The sequence below is a fragment of the Scyliorhinus canicula genome, chromosome 6 (genome assembly GCF_902713615.1).
Source record: "Scyliorhinus canicula chromosome 6, sScyCan1.1, whole genome shotgun sequence".
NCBI lineage: Eukaryota > Metazoa > Chordata > Chondrichthyes > Carcharhiniformes > Scyliorhinidae > Scyliorhinus > Scyliorhinus canicula.
In genome coordinates, this window is record NC_052151.1 from 39,510,861 (window position 1) to 39,523,553 (window position 12,693).

The following is a 12,693-nucleotide window of genomic DNA, read 5'->3' on the forward strand; positions in this document are numbered from 1 at the left end:
GACGGAAGGAGTGAAATAGAAGACAATGAAGGGAATGGGCAGCAACAAATAGGTGAATTGGATATAAACTGGGGAAATTGACAAATCGTCAGAAAGCTGGCTCCAACCTATCATACTTTTACATTTAGAATGAGTGGATTAGGCTCCATGTGTGCAACCCCATTGTGGGAAGATGGTTTGTCAATTTGTATATGTTAATCCCTCAATTAGGACAATATTTCTCTCTCCTTCTCTTCCTTCTCCTCATCTCTCCACAGATGCTGTCAGACCTGCTGAGGTTGTCCAGTATTTTCTGTTTTTGTTTCAGATTCCAGCCTCCGCAGTAATTTGCTTTTATATTAGGACAATATTCCTACTCACTGTTGAGTTTAACGTCAGCTCCATGGGTTTCCTGGGCTTCCTGGAACTCACCAATGAAAGCAAGATGAAAATATGGCAATTGAAAGCAGCAATTGAAAATATGGAAACAAATATTTAGTACCCAAGGCTGATTTATTACCTGCTAGTGGGATAGGGTGTCTGCAATGCTTTTGCTTAGAATTAACTTTCTACACTTTGGATTAAAAGTCAAAAACATTTCTACCATGTCAGGGTGGATGCCATTTCTGTCGCTTTAAATTGGACCTCAGATAAGGACCCATGGCAGCAACAGCAGTCTGCTGCTGCCAGACCTGCAGCACAACACCGGAGAGGACAGGAGCAGAGAGAGACGGTCAGTAGAAAGGGGAGCAGCAGAGACGGGAGGCGTAGAGAGGGAAACTGGGGAATATATATGGGGTTAGGTGGATTGGCCATGCTAAATTGCCCTTCGTGTCCAAAAGAAAAAGTAAAGTGGGGGGTTACTGGGATAGGGTAGGTACGTGGGCTTCAGTACGGTGCTCTTTATAAGGGCCGGTGCAGACTCGATGGGCCGAATGCCCTCCTTCTCCAATGTGAATTCTATAAAATCTATGGGGTCACATGCTCAGGATAAGGGGCTGATAGTATAGGATTGAGATGAGGAGAAATTTCTTCACTCAAGGTGGTGGGTCTTTGGAAATCACAGATGGTTGTGGATTTCTATTGTTGGGTTTATTGAAGACTGAGGTACACACGTGGTGATCTGCCACGGAATAAAGGACTATGCGGAGGGGATGGGAAAATGGAAAGAGTCAGAAGATAAGCTGTGATCAAACTGAATGACATAGCAGGCTTGTGCAGATATATGGTCTACTCCTGCTTCTTCTGTTCTTATAAAGATTAGAAACTTAACGTTTCACTGCTAAAATTGCTATTGGTATTGGGCCAACTTCAATAGACTGCCTATATTAATTGCGGGGGGAGGGGAGTTGGCAAGGAGGGGTGGTGAAGTGGTCAATGAGCAGTTACGTTCAGCACAGCATAACTTATACCACCATTTTACAACGTATAAAACAAGTCTCTCAGACAGTTTTATTTAAATTGAATAACCTGTAACGTATGGATCATGAGTTTGCAAAAGCATGTTGTGTTTTCTTTCTGTTCACTTGAAAAGTGAGGTTGAAATAGCATTAAATTATCTTTCTGATCTTCTCAGCTTTGTGTGAGGCTATTTCCTGTCTGGTGCAATGACATCTTTGTGGTTTGTTGATGAACATAAAATACTTGCAGCTCTCTGAGTGGAATAGCTCGCTGTACAATTTCAGGCGGTCACATACCTGGGGTACCGACAAGGACTGGTTGCACCCAATGGAGGAGAAGGTTCAAGCCATCAAACAGGCCTCAGAATACAACTGAACCGCAGTCGTTCCTCGGACTTGTAAACTATTTGGCATCCATATTGGCACCGCTACATGCACTCCTGAAAAAACATCAGGAATGGGCATGGAGGTGTTTGCCACAGTAAAGTGACAGCTGTTGTCCTCCAGGTTGCTAATACACTACAACCTGTCCAGACCACTGCTGATCACATGCGATGCCTTCCCATATGGCACAGGGGCAGTGTTTGTGACATTATGAGAAATGTACAGAACTGTAAGGGTTAATATTATGTCCAAATCAACCACTAGAGGGAGATAGATGCAGAACTATGTAAGGCATTGATGTTAAGTGAGGAGAAGGCTAGAGAACAGACTGTAGGAAAGATAGTGTGAGTGAAAGCAGATCATAGTTATTGTAATAGTGCAGAGATGAGTAGTAGATGAGTGTATGCCTATTGTCAATTGTTTATTATAAAGGTATTTATATATAATGTATAGGAAAGAGTCAAATTCAATTAAGTAATTTAAATGAATCTATAGCTTTATTTAATATAAAAACTAGTTGTGGTCTTGTGAACACTATGCCAACCATCCTAGGATCTGAACCATACAAAGAACATCACATGGTACCAGGTATTTTTTTTAAAAAGGGCAATTAGTTTAGACAATTAAAAAAACCAGCCATGCCGCCACGCCAATAGCAAAAGTCTACACAAACAACAGATCGTACGATGGAAGGTCTGAAGAAACATGACCACTTCAAAACAACCGGTAAACTGTGTCAAAATTGGCCATTTTTCAAACAAGTTTCAAGTTTTCTTACCTGCCTCTGCGCTCACAAATGCTTCTGATCAGAGAAAAATCGCGCTTCTTCTTAATTTTGGCTGGACTGCAGGCTTTAGAGTTGTTCAACTCATTTGAATTTTCAGAAGATGAGGATTTAAAAAAAGTATAACATGGTACTGGAAAAATTCATTGCTCACTGTAAAAAGCAGGTGAACGAGACATACGAACGCTACATGTATAGGAAAAGGCTGCAGCTGAAAGGGGAATCTGTATATTAATTTATTACTGCTTTAAAGTTAAGAGCTCAGTGGTGTAACTTCTCCTCCATTCCTGATTCATTGCTTCACAATTAAATTGTCTTTGGAATTAATGGTGAACGTTTGCGTGACAAAATGCTGAGACAACCGATTTTGTCGTTAGATGAAGCGATTAATATGTGGAAAGCCAGAAAACAAACAACCTTTGAACATGCGGAGTTCTGGGAAAACTAAAAAGGCCGAAGTCAGGAAAAGTGGCCAACGCCATTAATGCTGTGGCGCAGCACTTGAAAATGCGCACAAAGACAAGCAGCCATTTTGAAAGTGTGATGACATGCACACTCTGTGGCCATGCCCACAATAAAATAAACTGTCCGGCAAAAGGCAAACAATGCTCCAAATGTTGCAAATACAATCACTTTGCAGCACAGTGCCGTTTCGCAACAGCTTCAGAAGCAAATAAATTTTAAAGATACCACAGGTAGATTCAGAGTATACAGAGTGAAGGAACAGAAAAAAAAGTCTAAACTGATCATGATGATCCCTCCCAATATGCACTGAAAGATACTTTCACGGTCGATGTGATTACTAGGGTAAATGCTCTGGACTGTGATAATAAGCCGATATATCAGCTCATCAAAATTATTCAAGAGTGGACTGTACTATTTGATATTAATGAGTCTGACATTCCGTTTAAACTAGATACAGGTGCAATTTAGTAATGGAAAAGGATTTAGGACAAGTGCACAGTAAACCACAGATAAAGAAATCAACCTGTTGATTGACTGACTCTAATGGCAATGCCATAGCCACGAGAGGTTCCTGTTGTCTCATTGTTCAGAATGGTGGCATCAGCATGCCACTAGACTTCGAAATAGCAGAAAATGACAAATCATCACTACTTGGGGTGGATGCTTGCAGCAAACTTAACTTGGTTCAAAGGACACATGCAACCAATAATTCAAATGTCACGCTTAAAGAGCCAGGGAAAGAATTAATTGTTGCTGATACGTTATCAAGAGCTACAAATAATGTTGATACCACATCTTCAGAAATAGTACACATAGTGGAAGCACAGGCTTCATTTATTGCAGAAATGTTACCAGTGTCTGACAACAAGCTACGTCTAATACAAGAAGAAACAGAGAAGGACTTGACACTCCAAAGGGTAATCCAATACCTGAAAGAAGGATGGCCCAATGGCTATTGATCCAGTTTTCGCAGTGTCAAAGATGACCTCACTGTGATTAACGGATTCCAACTCAAAGGAGTCAGAACAGTTATTCCCTCCTGCCTACTGAAAGATATCTTGGAACAGATACATGAAACGCTCCATGATGCTAATGCCCATTACCCCCCCCCCCCCCCCCCCCCCAATGCCCAGCGTCACACTGTTGGAAACATAGCCATGGGTGAAGCAACAAAGGAAAGCAACAAAGGAGACTACTCCATTCTCAATGTCAGAGGGATTTGCGGACTTCGGGAGCAGGGATAAAATAACCCTCACGAGAGCCACAGCAATGACCCAATTGATCTCCCCATGGGGCTCGTGGAATACGAGCTCCCAAGCTGAGGAGTGGAGGCCTTTCAGCTGGGATTCGCTGAATGGACAGTTAAAAGCCGGCCAAGATTGAAACTGGCACCTTGGTGGTCCCGGCTGGGACTGATGTACTGCACACCCCGTTGAAGCCTTGTTTATCTTTGACAGAATACATCTGTGTTTGAGCCTTCTCGGGACTCCCGTGATAAATTATATTGTGAATCCTTTACAAGATCCTCTGAATCCACTGGCAAAAAGAGACAGCTCAACAGAAGTCACAGGCCCTATAATGAGACTCTAATCACTCAAAACTAGCTCTGCAGGCAGAACATGTTGTTTATATGCCTGACACCTGGAGCAACTCTTCTACTTGCAGCTTGAAAAATGGAAACACTTTAGGAATGTCTCCAAATCATCCCTGAAATGACCAAACAGCCCACCTACTCTTGGGAGTCCTTGACTAATCACTGACAAATGGAGACGGATCATTCGGGAGGGTCTAAACACATCAAATGGCTTCAGGAGCTCACAGAGGTGGTTGAGGCATCAGAGAGAGAGCACAAACGTCAAAAAAACTCATTTGTCTGACCCTTCAACCATCACATGTCCTGCATCTGATAGTCTTAGGTTGTACATTGGACGTATTGGTGCCAGCTTATTTTATCTTGTAAGACAATGGTTTACATTGTGATGGTCAAATCTGTGTTCGCATAACCTGATGTCGCTCAGGAGCCCCACTCTGACACGCAGAGGAAAGCAGTGGGATGAGAAGGTGCAGGATTTGCTGGTGCTGGTCTGTTTTCTCTGGGTCCTTTTCTCGGCTAGCTGACTTATCAATCATCTCGGAAACCCATCAAGCCAGTGAAGCAAGTCATCCTCTGTCAAAGAAGATTGAAGTGAGGCCTTGTCATTAAAATTGGGCAGGCCTTCATGCCTTCTCGCGCAGTTTAGGTTCACACACCATTTCCTCCTCCCTTTGCAAATTGGGGCCAACCTGTCTTAATGACATGTGCTGCCTGCAACATCGTTGGATGCTAGTCCTTCTCTCTTCTTCAACAAAATGCATGTAAGCTTTATAGAGATGATTCCAATGTAATCATTTTGGGCAGCACGGTCGCACAAGTGGATAGCACTGTGGCTTCACAGCGCCAGGGTCCCAGGTTCGATTCCCTGCTGGGTCACTGTCTGTGCAAAGTCTGCACGTTCTCCCCGTGTCTGCGTGGGTTTCCTCCGGGTGCTCCGGTATCCTCCCACAGTCCAAAGACGTGTAGGTTAGGTGGATTGGCCATGATAAATTGCCCTTAGTGATCAAAAAAGGTTAGGAGGGGTTATTGGGTTACGGGGATAGGGTGGAAGTGAGGGCTTAAGTGGGTCGGTGCAGACTCAATGGGCTGAATGGCCTCCGAGCGCTACACCATATTGCGTCTAGGTAGCAGCAGCACCCTATTGGGTTGAGCAGGGAGATGCATAGGCAGCCCTGGGATTGATCTAACCAAGGGGATTTGGGGTGGGTGAGAATATTACCCAAAGGAAAGAAATCCAATGTTGGGTGCACTGAACGTTATTTGCTCTGACTGCCAAATATTTAGCCTATTTAATTTGACGAATACGAATAGTTTCCATGTCAAGAAGATGTTTGATTGAAAGCAGCATTGGTCTTGACAAATTTGATTAAGTACAATATAACAGAATGGAACTTTCTTTTTAAAGTACCCTATATCAAAAGGGATAACATCTAACACTAAAATGCACGAGTGCCATTCCTGATGTGACACTTGGCAGATCGACTACATGTTGTTTGCTGAAACATTTACTGTCACCTTTTCTTTGCGCTGATCAGCTCTGATAAACAATTGAGAGTGAAGAGACTGTCACGTCCTGGCTCAGACCGGCGCTAACGCCTCTGGGATATGTAGTTCCTCTCGCCAGCTCCGAACAGTCGCACCGATGACCAGAGCCCGCAGAAAGAACCACAACTCCCGAGAGGGGGGGGAGAGAAAGAGCGGGCAGGTAATGCGCGTGCGCACTAACCAGCCCGGGCAGGGGGAGGAGAGTCCAACCGAACTTGCGAGGTCAGTGACGGAATCCGATTGGCCGGGTGTTGGCGGAGGGCGGGCGCAGCTGCAGCGAGGGCGGCTGTCCATTGGATGGCCCTCGGTGTCAGTCAAAGAGGGTGACTGGGGTTTGGTTGCACAGCGAACTGAAGCGGCCGAGAGTTTATTGTAAAGAAAACTCAATTCAAACCGGCGGCTGGGGAACCGAGTTCCCCGCAAATCTAACTGCTCGAGGTTTCCTAAAGTTATTTTCCCCATTCTCACACTCCTCCACTCCTGGTGTCATGTAGACAGTTGCTGAGGGAAGATATTAAGCGGCTTTAGCGGGGATATTTTACATGTCGCTGAGGAGCAGCTCTCAGGATCGGTGTGAAGTTGAAGGGACTGAGCGGTCGGAGCGGGAATATTCTGGAAGTTTCTGACTGACTGGATTTTCCCTATGGAAGACGGTGATGGCGCCGGGCGGTGGGACGGGCTGTGCAGCAGGGACGCCAAACTGCGGGAAGTGGCCCTGGACGGAGTCCGGCAGCTGGTGCTGAGCTTGAGCGAGAAGGCCGGCCCGACCAACGGCAAACCCCCGCCGCCTGCGCCCGGCTCCTGCTCCGGCTCGGCCGCTGCTCCCCGCCCCGCCGGCGGCCTCAATCACTGCCTGGTGCGGCTGCTGCTGCTGTCCCGGAGATGTCCCTTCAGCGACGTCAGCGACAAGTGTGGGGCCATCCTTCAGGCGGTGCAGGTGAGAAAACGTCAGTCGGTTCAAACCCCCCCCGACCCCCCCTCCTCCTCCTCCTCCCCGACCCCCCCTCCTCCTCCTCCTCCCCGACCCCCCCTCCTCCTCCCCGACCCCCCCTCCTCCTCCTCCTCCCCGACCCCCCCCTCCTCCTCCTCCTCCCCCCCCCCGACCCCCCTCCTCCTCCCCCCCCGACCCCCCCTCCTCCTCCCCCCCCCGACCCCCCTCCTCCTCCCCCCCCCGACCCCCCCTCCTCCTCCCCCCCGACCCCCCCTCCTCCTCCCCCCCCGACCCCCCTCCTCCTCCCCCCCCGACCCCCCTCCTCCTCCCCCCCGACCCCCTCCTCCTCCCCCCCCGACCCCCCCTCCTCCTCCCCCCCCCGACCCCCCCTCCTCCTCCCCCCCCCGACCCCCCCTCCTCCTCCCCCCCCCGACCCCCCCTCCTCCTCCCCCCCCGACCCCCCCTCCTCCTCCCCCCCCCCGACCCCCCCTCCTCCTCCCCCCCCGACCCCCCCTCCTCCTCCCCCCCCGACCCCCCCTCCTCCTCCCCCCCCCCCGACCCCCCCTCCTCCTCCCCCCCCCCCGACCCCCCCTCCTCCTCCCCCCCCGACCCCCCCTCCTCCTCCCCCCCGACCCCCCTCCTCCCCCCCGACCCCCCTCCTCCCCCCCCCCGACCCCCCCTCCTCCTCCCCCCCGACCCCCCCTCCTCCTCCCCCCCCGACCCCCCCTCCTCCTCCCCCCCGACCCCCCCTCCTCCTCCCCCCCGACCCCCCCTCCTCCTCCCCCCCCCCGACCCCCCCTCCTCCTCCCCCCCAACCCCCCCTCCTCCTCCCCCCCGACCCCCCCTCCTCCTCCCCCCCTCCTCCTCCCCCCCCCCCCCCCCCCCCCTCCTCCCCCCCCCCCCTCCTCCCCCCCCCGACCCCCCCCTCCTCCTCCCCCCCCGTCCCCCCTCCTCCTCCCCCCGTCCCCCCTCCTCCTCCCCCCCCCCCCGTCCCCCCCTCCTCCTCCCCCCCCCTCCTCCTCCCCCCCCCGTCCCCCCTCCTCCTCCCCCCCCCGACCCCCCCTCCTCCTCCCCCCCCGACCCCCCTCCTCCTCCCTCCTCCTCCCCCCCCCCCGACCCCCCCCTCTTCCTCCCCCCCCCCGTCCCCCCCTCCTCCTCCCCCCCCGACCCCCCCTCCTCCTCCCCCCCCGACCCCCCCTCCTCCTCCCTCCCCGACCCCCCCTCCTCCTCCCCCCCCGACCCCCCCTCCTCCTCCCCCCGACCCCCCTCCTCCTCCCCCCCGACCCCCCCGACCCCCCCTCCTCCTCCCCCCCGACCCCCCCCACCTCCTCCCCCCCCGACCCCCCCTCCTCCTCCCCCCCCACCCCCCCTCCTCCTCCCCCCCGACCCCCCCTCCTCCTCCCCCCGACCCCCCTCCTCCTCCCCCCCGACTCCTCCTCCTCCTCCCCCCCGACCCCCCCTCCTCCTCCCCCCCCGACCCCCCCTCCTCCTCCCCCCCCGACCCCCCCTCCTCCTCCCCCCCCGACCCCCCCTCCTCCTCCCCCCCCGACCCCCCCTCCTCCTCCCCCCCCGACCCCCCCTCCTCCTCCCCCCCCGACCCCCCTCCTCCTCCCCCCCCGACCCCCCCTCCTCCTCCCCCCCGACCCCCCTCCTCCTCCCCCCCCGACCCTCCCCCCCCGACCCCCCCTCCTCCCCCCTGACCCCCCCTCCTCCCCCCCTGACCCCCCCCTCCTCCCCCCCTGACCCCCCTCCTCCTTCCCCCCCCGACCCCCCTCCTCCTCCCCCCCCGACCCCCTCCTCCTCCCCCCCGACCCCCCTCCTCCTCCCCCCCCGACCCCCCTCCTCCTCCCCCCCCGACCCCCCCTCCTCCTCCCCCCCCCGCCCCCCCCTCCTCCTCCCCCCCCCCGACCCCCCCTCCTCCTCCCCCCCCCGACCCCCCCTCCTCCTCCCCCCCCCGACCCCCCCTCCTCCTCCCCCCCCGACCCCCCCTCCTCCTCCCCCCCCGAACCCCCCCTCCGACCCCCCCTCCTCCGACCCCCCCTCCTCCGACCCCCCCGACCCCCCTCCTCCGACCCCCCTCCTCCTCCCCCACCGACCCCCCTCCTCCTCCCCCCCCGACCCCCCCCTCCTCCTCCAACCGACCCCCCCTCCTCCCCCAACCGACCCCCCCTCCGACCCCCCCTCCTCCCCCCCCGACCCCCCCTCCTCCCCCCCCCCCCCCCCCCTCCTCCCCCCCCGACCCCCCCCTCCTCCCCCCGACCCCCCCCTCCTCCCCCCCGACCCCTCACTGCTCCCCCCCGACCCCTCACTGCTCCCCCCCGACCCCTTCTGCTCCCCCCCGACCCCTTCTCCTCCCCCCCGACCCCTTCTCCTCCCCGACCCCTTCTCCTCCCCCTGACCCCTTCTCCTCCCCCCCGACCCCTTCTCCTCCCCCCCGACCCCTTCTCCTCCCCCCCGACCCCTTCTCCTCCCCCCCGACCCCTTCTCCTCCCCCCCGACCCCTTCTCCTCCCCCCGACCCCTTCTCCTCCCCCCCGACCCCTTCTCCTCCCCCCCGACCCCTTCTCCTCTCCCCCCCGACCCCCCTCTCCTCTCCCCCCGACCCCCCTCCCCTCTCCCCCCCGACCCCCCTCTCCTCTCCCCCCCGACCCCCTCTCCTCTCCCCCCCGACCCACCCTCCATCTCCCCCCGACCCACCCTCCATCTCCCCCCCGACCCACCCTCCATCTCCCCCCGACCCACCCTCCATCTCCCCCCCGACCCCCCCCCTCTCCCCCCCGACCCCCCTCCTCTCCCCCCCGACCCCCCCCTCCTCCCCCCCGACCCCCCCCCCTCTCCCCCCCGACCCCCCTCCTCTCCCCCCCGACCCCCCCTCCTCTCCCCCCCGACCCCCCCTCCTCTCCCCCCCGACCCCCCCCTCCTCTCCCCCCCGACCCCCCCCTCCTCTCCCCCCCGACCCCCCCCTCCTCTCCCCCCCGACCCCCCCCTCCTCTCCCCCCCCGACCCCCCCCTCCTCTCCCCCCCGACCCCCCCCTCCTCTCCCCCCCGACCCCCCCCTCCTCTCCCCCCCGACCCCCCCCTCCTCTCCCCCCCCGACCCCCCCCTCCTCTCCCCCCCGACCCCCCCCTCCTCTCCCCCCCGACCCCCCCCCTCCTCTCCCCCCCGACCCCCCCCTCCTCTCCCCCCCGACCCCCCCCTCCTCTCCCCCCCGACCCCCCCCTCCTCTCCCCCCCCCCCCTCCTCTCCCCCCCGACCCCCCCCTCCTCTCCCCCCCGACCCCCCCCTCCTCTCCCCCCCGACCCCCCCCTCCTCTCCCCCCCGACCCCCCCCTCCTCTCCCCCCCCCGACCCTCCCCTCCTCTCCCCCCCCGACCCCCCCCTCCTCTCCCCCCCGACCCCCCCCTCCTCTCCCCCCCCGACCCCCCCCTCCTCTCCCCCCCGACCCCCCCCTCCTCTCCCCCCCGACCCCCCCCTCCTCTCCCCCCCGACCCCCCCCTCCTCTCCCCCCCGACCCCCCCCTCTCCCCCCCCCCCCCCCCCCCTCCTCTCCCCCCCCCGACCCCCCCCTCCTCTCTCTCCCCCCCCCCCCTCCTCTCCCCCCCCCCGGACCCCCCCCTCCTCTCCCCCCCCCCCGACCCCCCCCCCCCCCCCCCCCCCCCCCCCCCCCCCCCCCCCGACAGCTTAACATTTAACAAAAGTATTGAACATAGATGAAGTATGTTGAAGAGCATTTTTGATTATCATCATATTAGGTGTCAATCTTTGCTCAATGGTTGCACACTGTCTTCTGAGTCAGAAAGTTATTGGTTCAAGTTTACCTTCAGATAGATGCTTAGTTCTGTTGGAGTTACTGTCTTTCAAATGATTCACCACCTGCCCTTTCAGTTTGATGTTGGAGATCCCATGGCACTGTTCAACAAAAGGCATGGGAGGTCTTCCTTTTCAGATGAGGTAGCACAGTGAGTTGAGAAGGGCAATGTTCTTGGATTTCAAAAGGCCTTTGATACAGTGCTGCAAAACAGACTTGTGAGCAAAGTTATGTTTCCTGCAATAAAAAGAACAATATGAAATGAAAATCGCTTATTGTCACGAGTAGGCTTCAAATGAAGTTACTGCGAAAAGCCCCTAGTCGCCACATTCCGGCGCATGTTCGGGGAGGCTGGTACGGGAATCGAACCGTGCTGCTGGCCTGCCTTGGTCTGCTTTCAAAGTAGCGATTTAGCCCAGTGCTAAACCAGCCCCTAATAGCAGCACTGATACAAAATTGACAGGAAACTGAAAATAGTGGCTAATGGATGTTTTTCAGGATGGATGAAGGTTTATAGTGGACTTCCCCAGGGACCAGTGTTGGGACCTTATAAGTGACCTAGACCCTGGTGCACAGGGCAGAATTTCAAAATTTTTGGATGATCAAAACTTGGAAGCATTGTGAACTGTTTGCAGCATAGTATAAACTTCAAAAGGACATAAACAATTCTGTGGAATGCGCAGATGGATGAAGTTTTGTGTGGAAAAATGTGACGTGATTAAATTTTGGTCAGAAGAATGTGGAGAGACAGTTTTAAATAAAGGATTATTTTAGTGGTGCAGGAGCAGCGAAAGCTAGTGCTTAAGTCACTGGAGGTGTTGGACATGTAGAGAGCGCGGTTAATAAAGTATAATGTATACTAGGCTTTACTAATAGGTGCATAAAGTACAAGAGTGGGATGTTATGTTGAACATGTATTGGACTCTAGTTTGGCCTCAGCTGGAGTATTGTGTCCAGTTCTGGGTGCTGGACTTCATGAAACATGTGCAGGAAAGAATCATGAGAATCGTCCTAAGAAGAGCAACTTCAGTAGTAATGAAGATAGGTTGGAGAAGTTGGGACTGTTTTCCTTGGAGAAGAAAAGACTGAGAGGAGATTTGATGATATTCAAAATCATGAGCGATCTGAACTGTCCCTCACTCGGGTATGAGAACCAGAGGGCACAGATATCAAGTTATTGATAAAAGAAGCAAAAGCGTTATGAGAAAAAAAAATTCATGCAGCAAGTGGTTAACGTCTGGAATGCACTGCCTGAAAGTGGAGTGGAGGAAGTTTCAATTGAAGCATTTGAGAAGGAATTAGACTGCTATTGGAAAAGGAAGAATGTACAGAGTTACAGGGAGATGACGGTGGAATGGCTCATTCAGACAACTGGTGCATTCAGGTTTTTTTTTTTATTACTGACTCAACCAGGTCAAGTCCTATTCTACTGTGTTTTGCTCTCTATTAAAACCGTCCATTGCTCCAGGATTATCTTAGAGGACAAAGATTAACATCCAGGTTCAGTTTTCTTTCTACAACCAACCTGTTCACTGTCAAACAAGAGCACATCGTTTATTTATCATCAAGGTTAAGTAATAGGAACAGGAGTATACCAAAAGGCCCCTCCAGCTTGCTCCAATATTCAATATGATCAAGGCTGATCTTTTGCCCCAACTGCACTTTTCCACCTGTTAATATATCCCTTGATTTGCTGAAAGGTCAAAAATATATTTTAAGCTTGAATAAGGAACATCCGCAACTCCCTGAGGTGTGAAATTCTGAAGATTTACAATCCTCCGAGTGAAGAAATTTCTCCTCTTCTCG

At 55.1% G+C, this 12,693-nt stretch overlaps 1 protein-coding gene across 4 annotated transcripts in view; it reads left to right on the plus strand.

The window, feature by feature from the left end:
• The first annotated feature begins 6,471 nt into the window (after positions 1–6,471).
• Positions 6,472–12,693, plus strand: part of sesn1 (sestrin 1) — a 128,603-nt gene continuing 122,381 nt past the window's right edge. For 2 of the 4 annotated variants that reach the window (XM_038799203.1, XM_038799202.1), the window contains exon 1: positions 6,473–7,088. In XM_038799203.1, the coding sequence (XP_038655131.1) occupies positions 6,795–7,088 (294 nt within the window). In that variant the 5' untranslated portion in view covers positions 6,473–6,794. Of the gene's footprint in view, positions 7,089–12,693 lie in introns of all 4 variants that reach the window. The other 2 variants (XM_038799204.1, XM_038799201.1) reach the window with 2 other exon arrangements.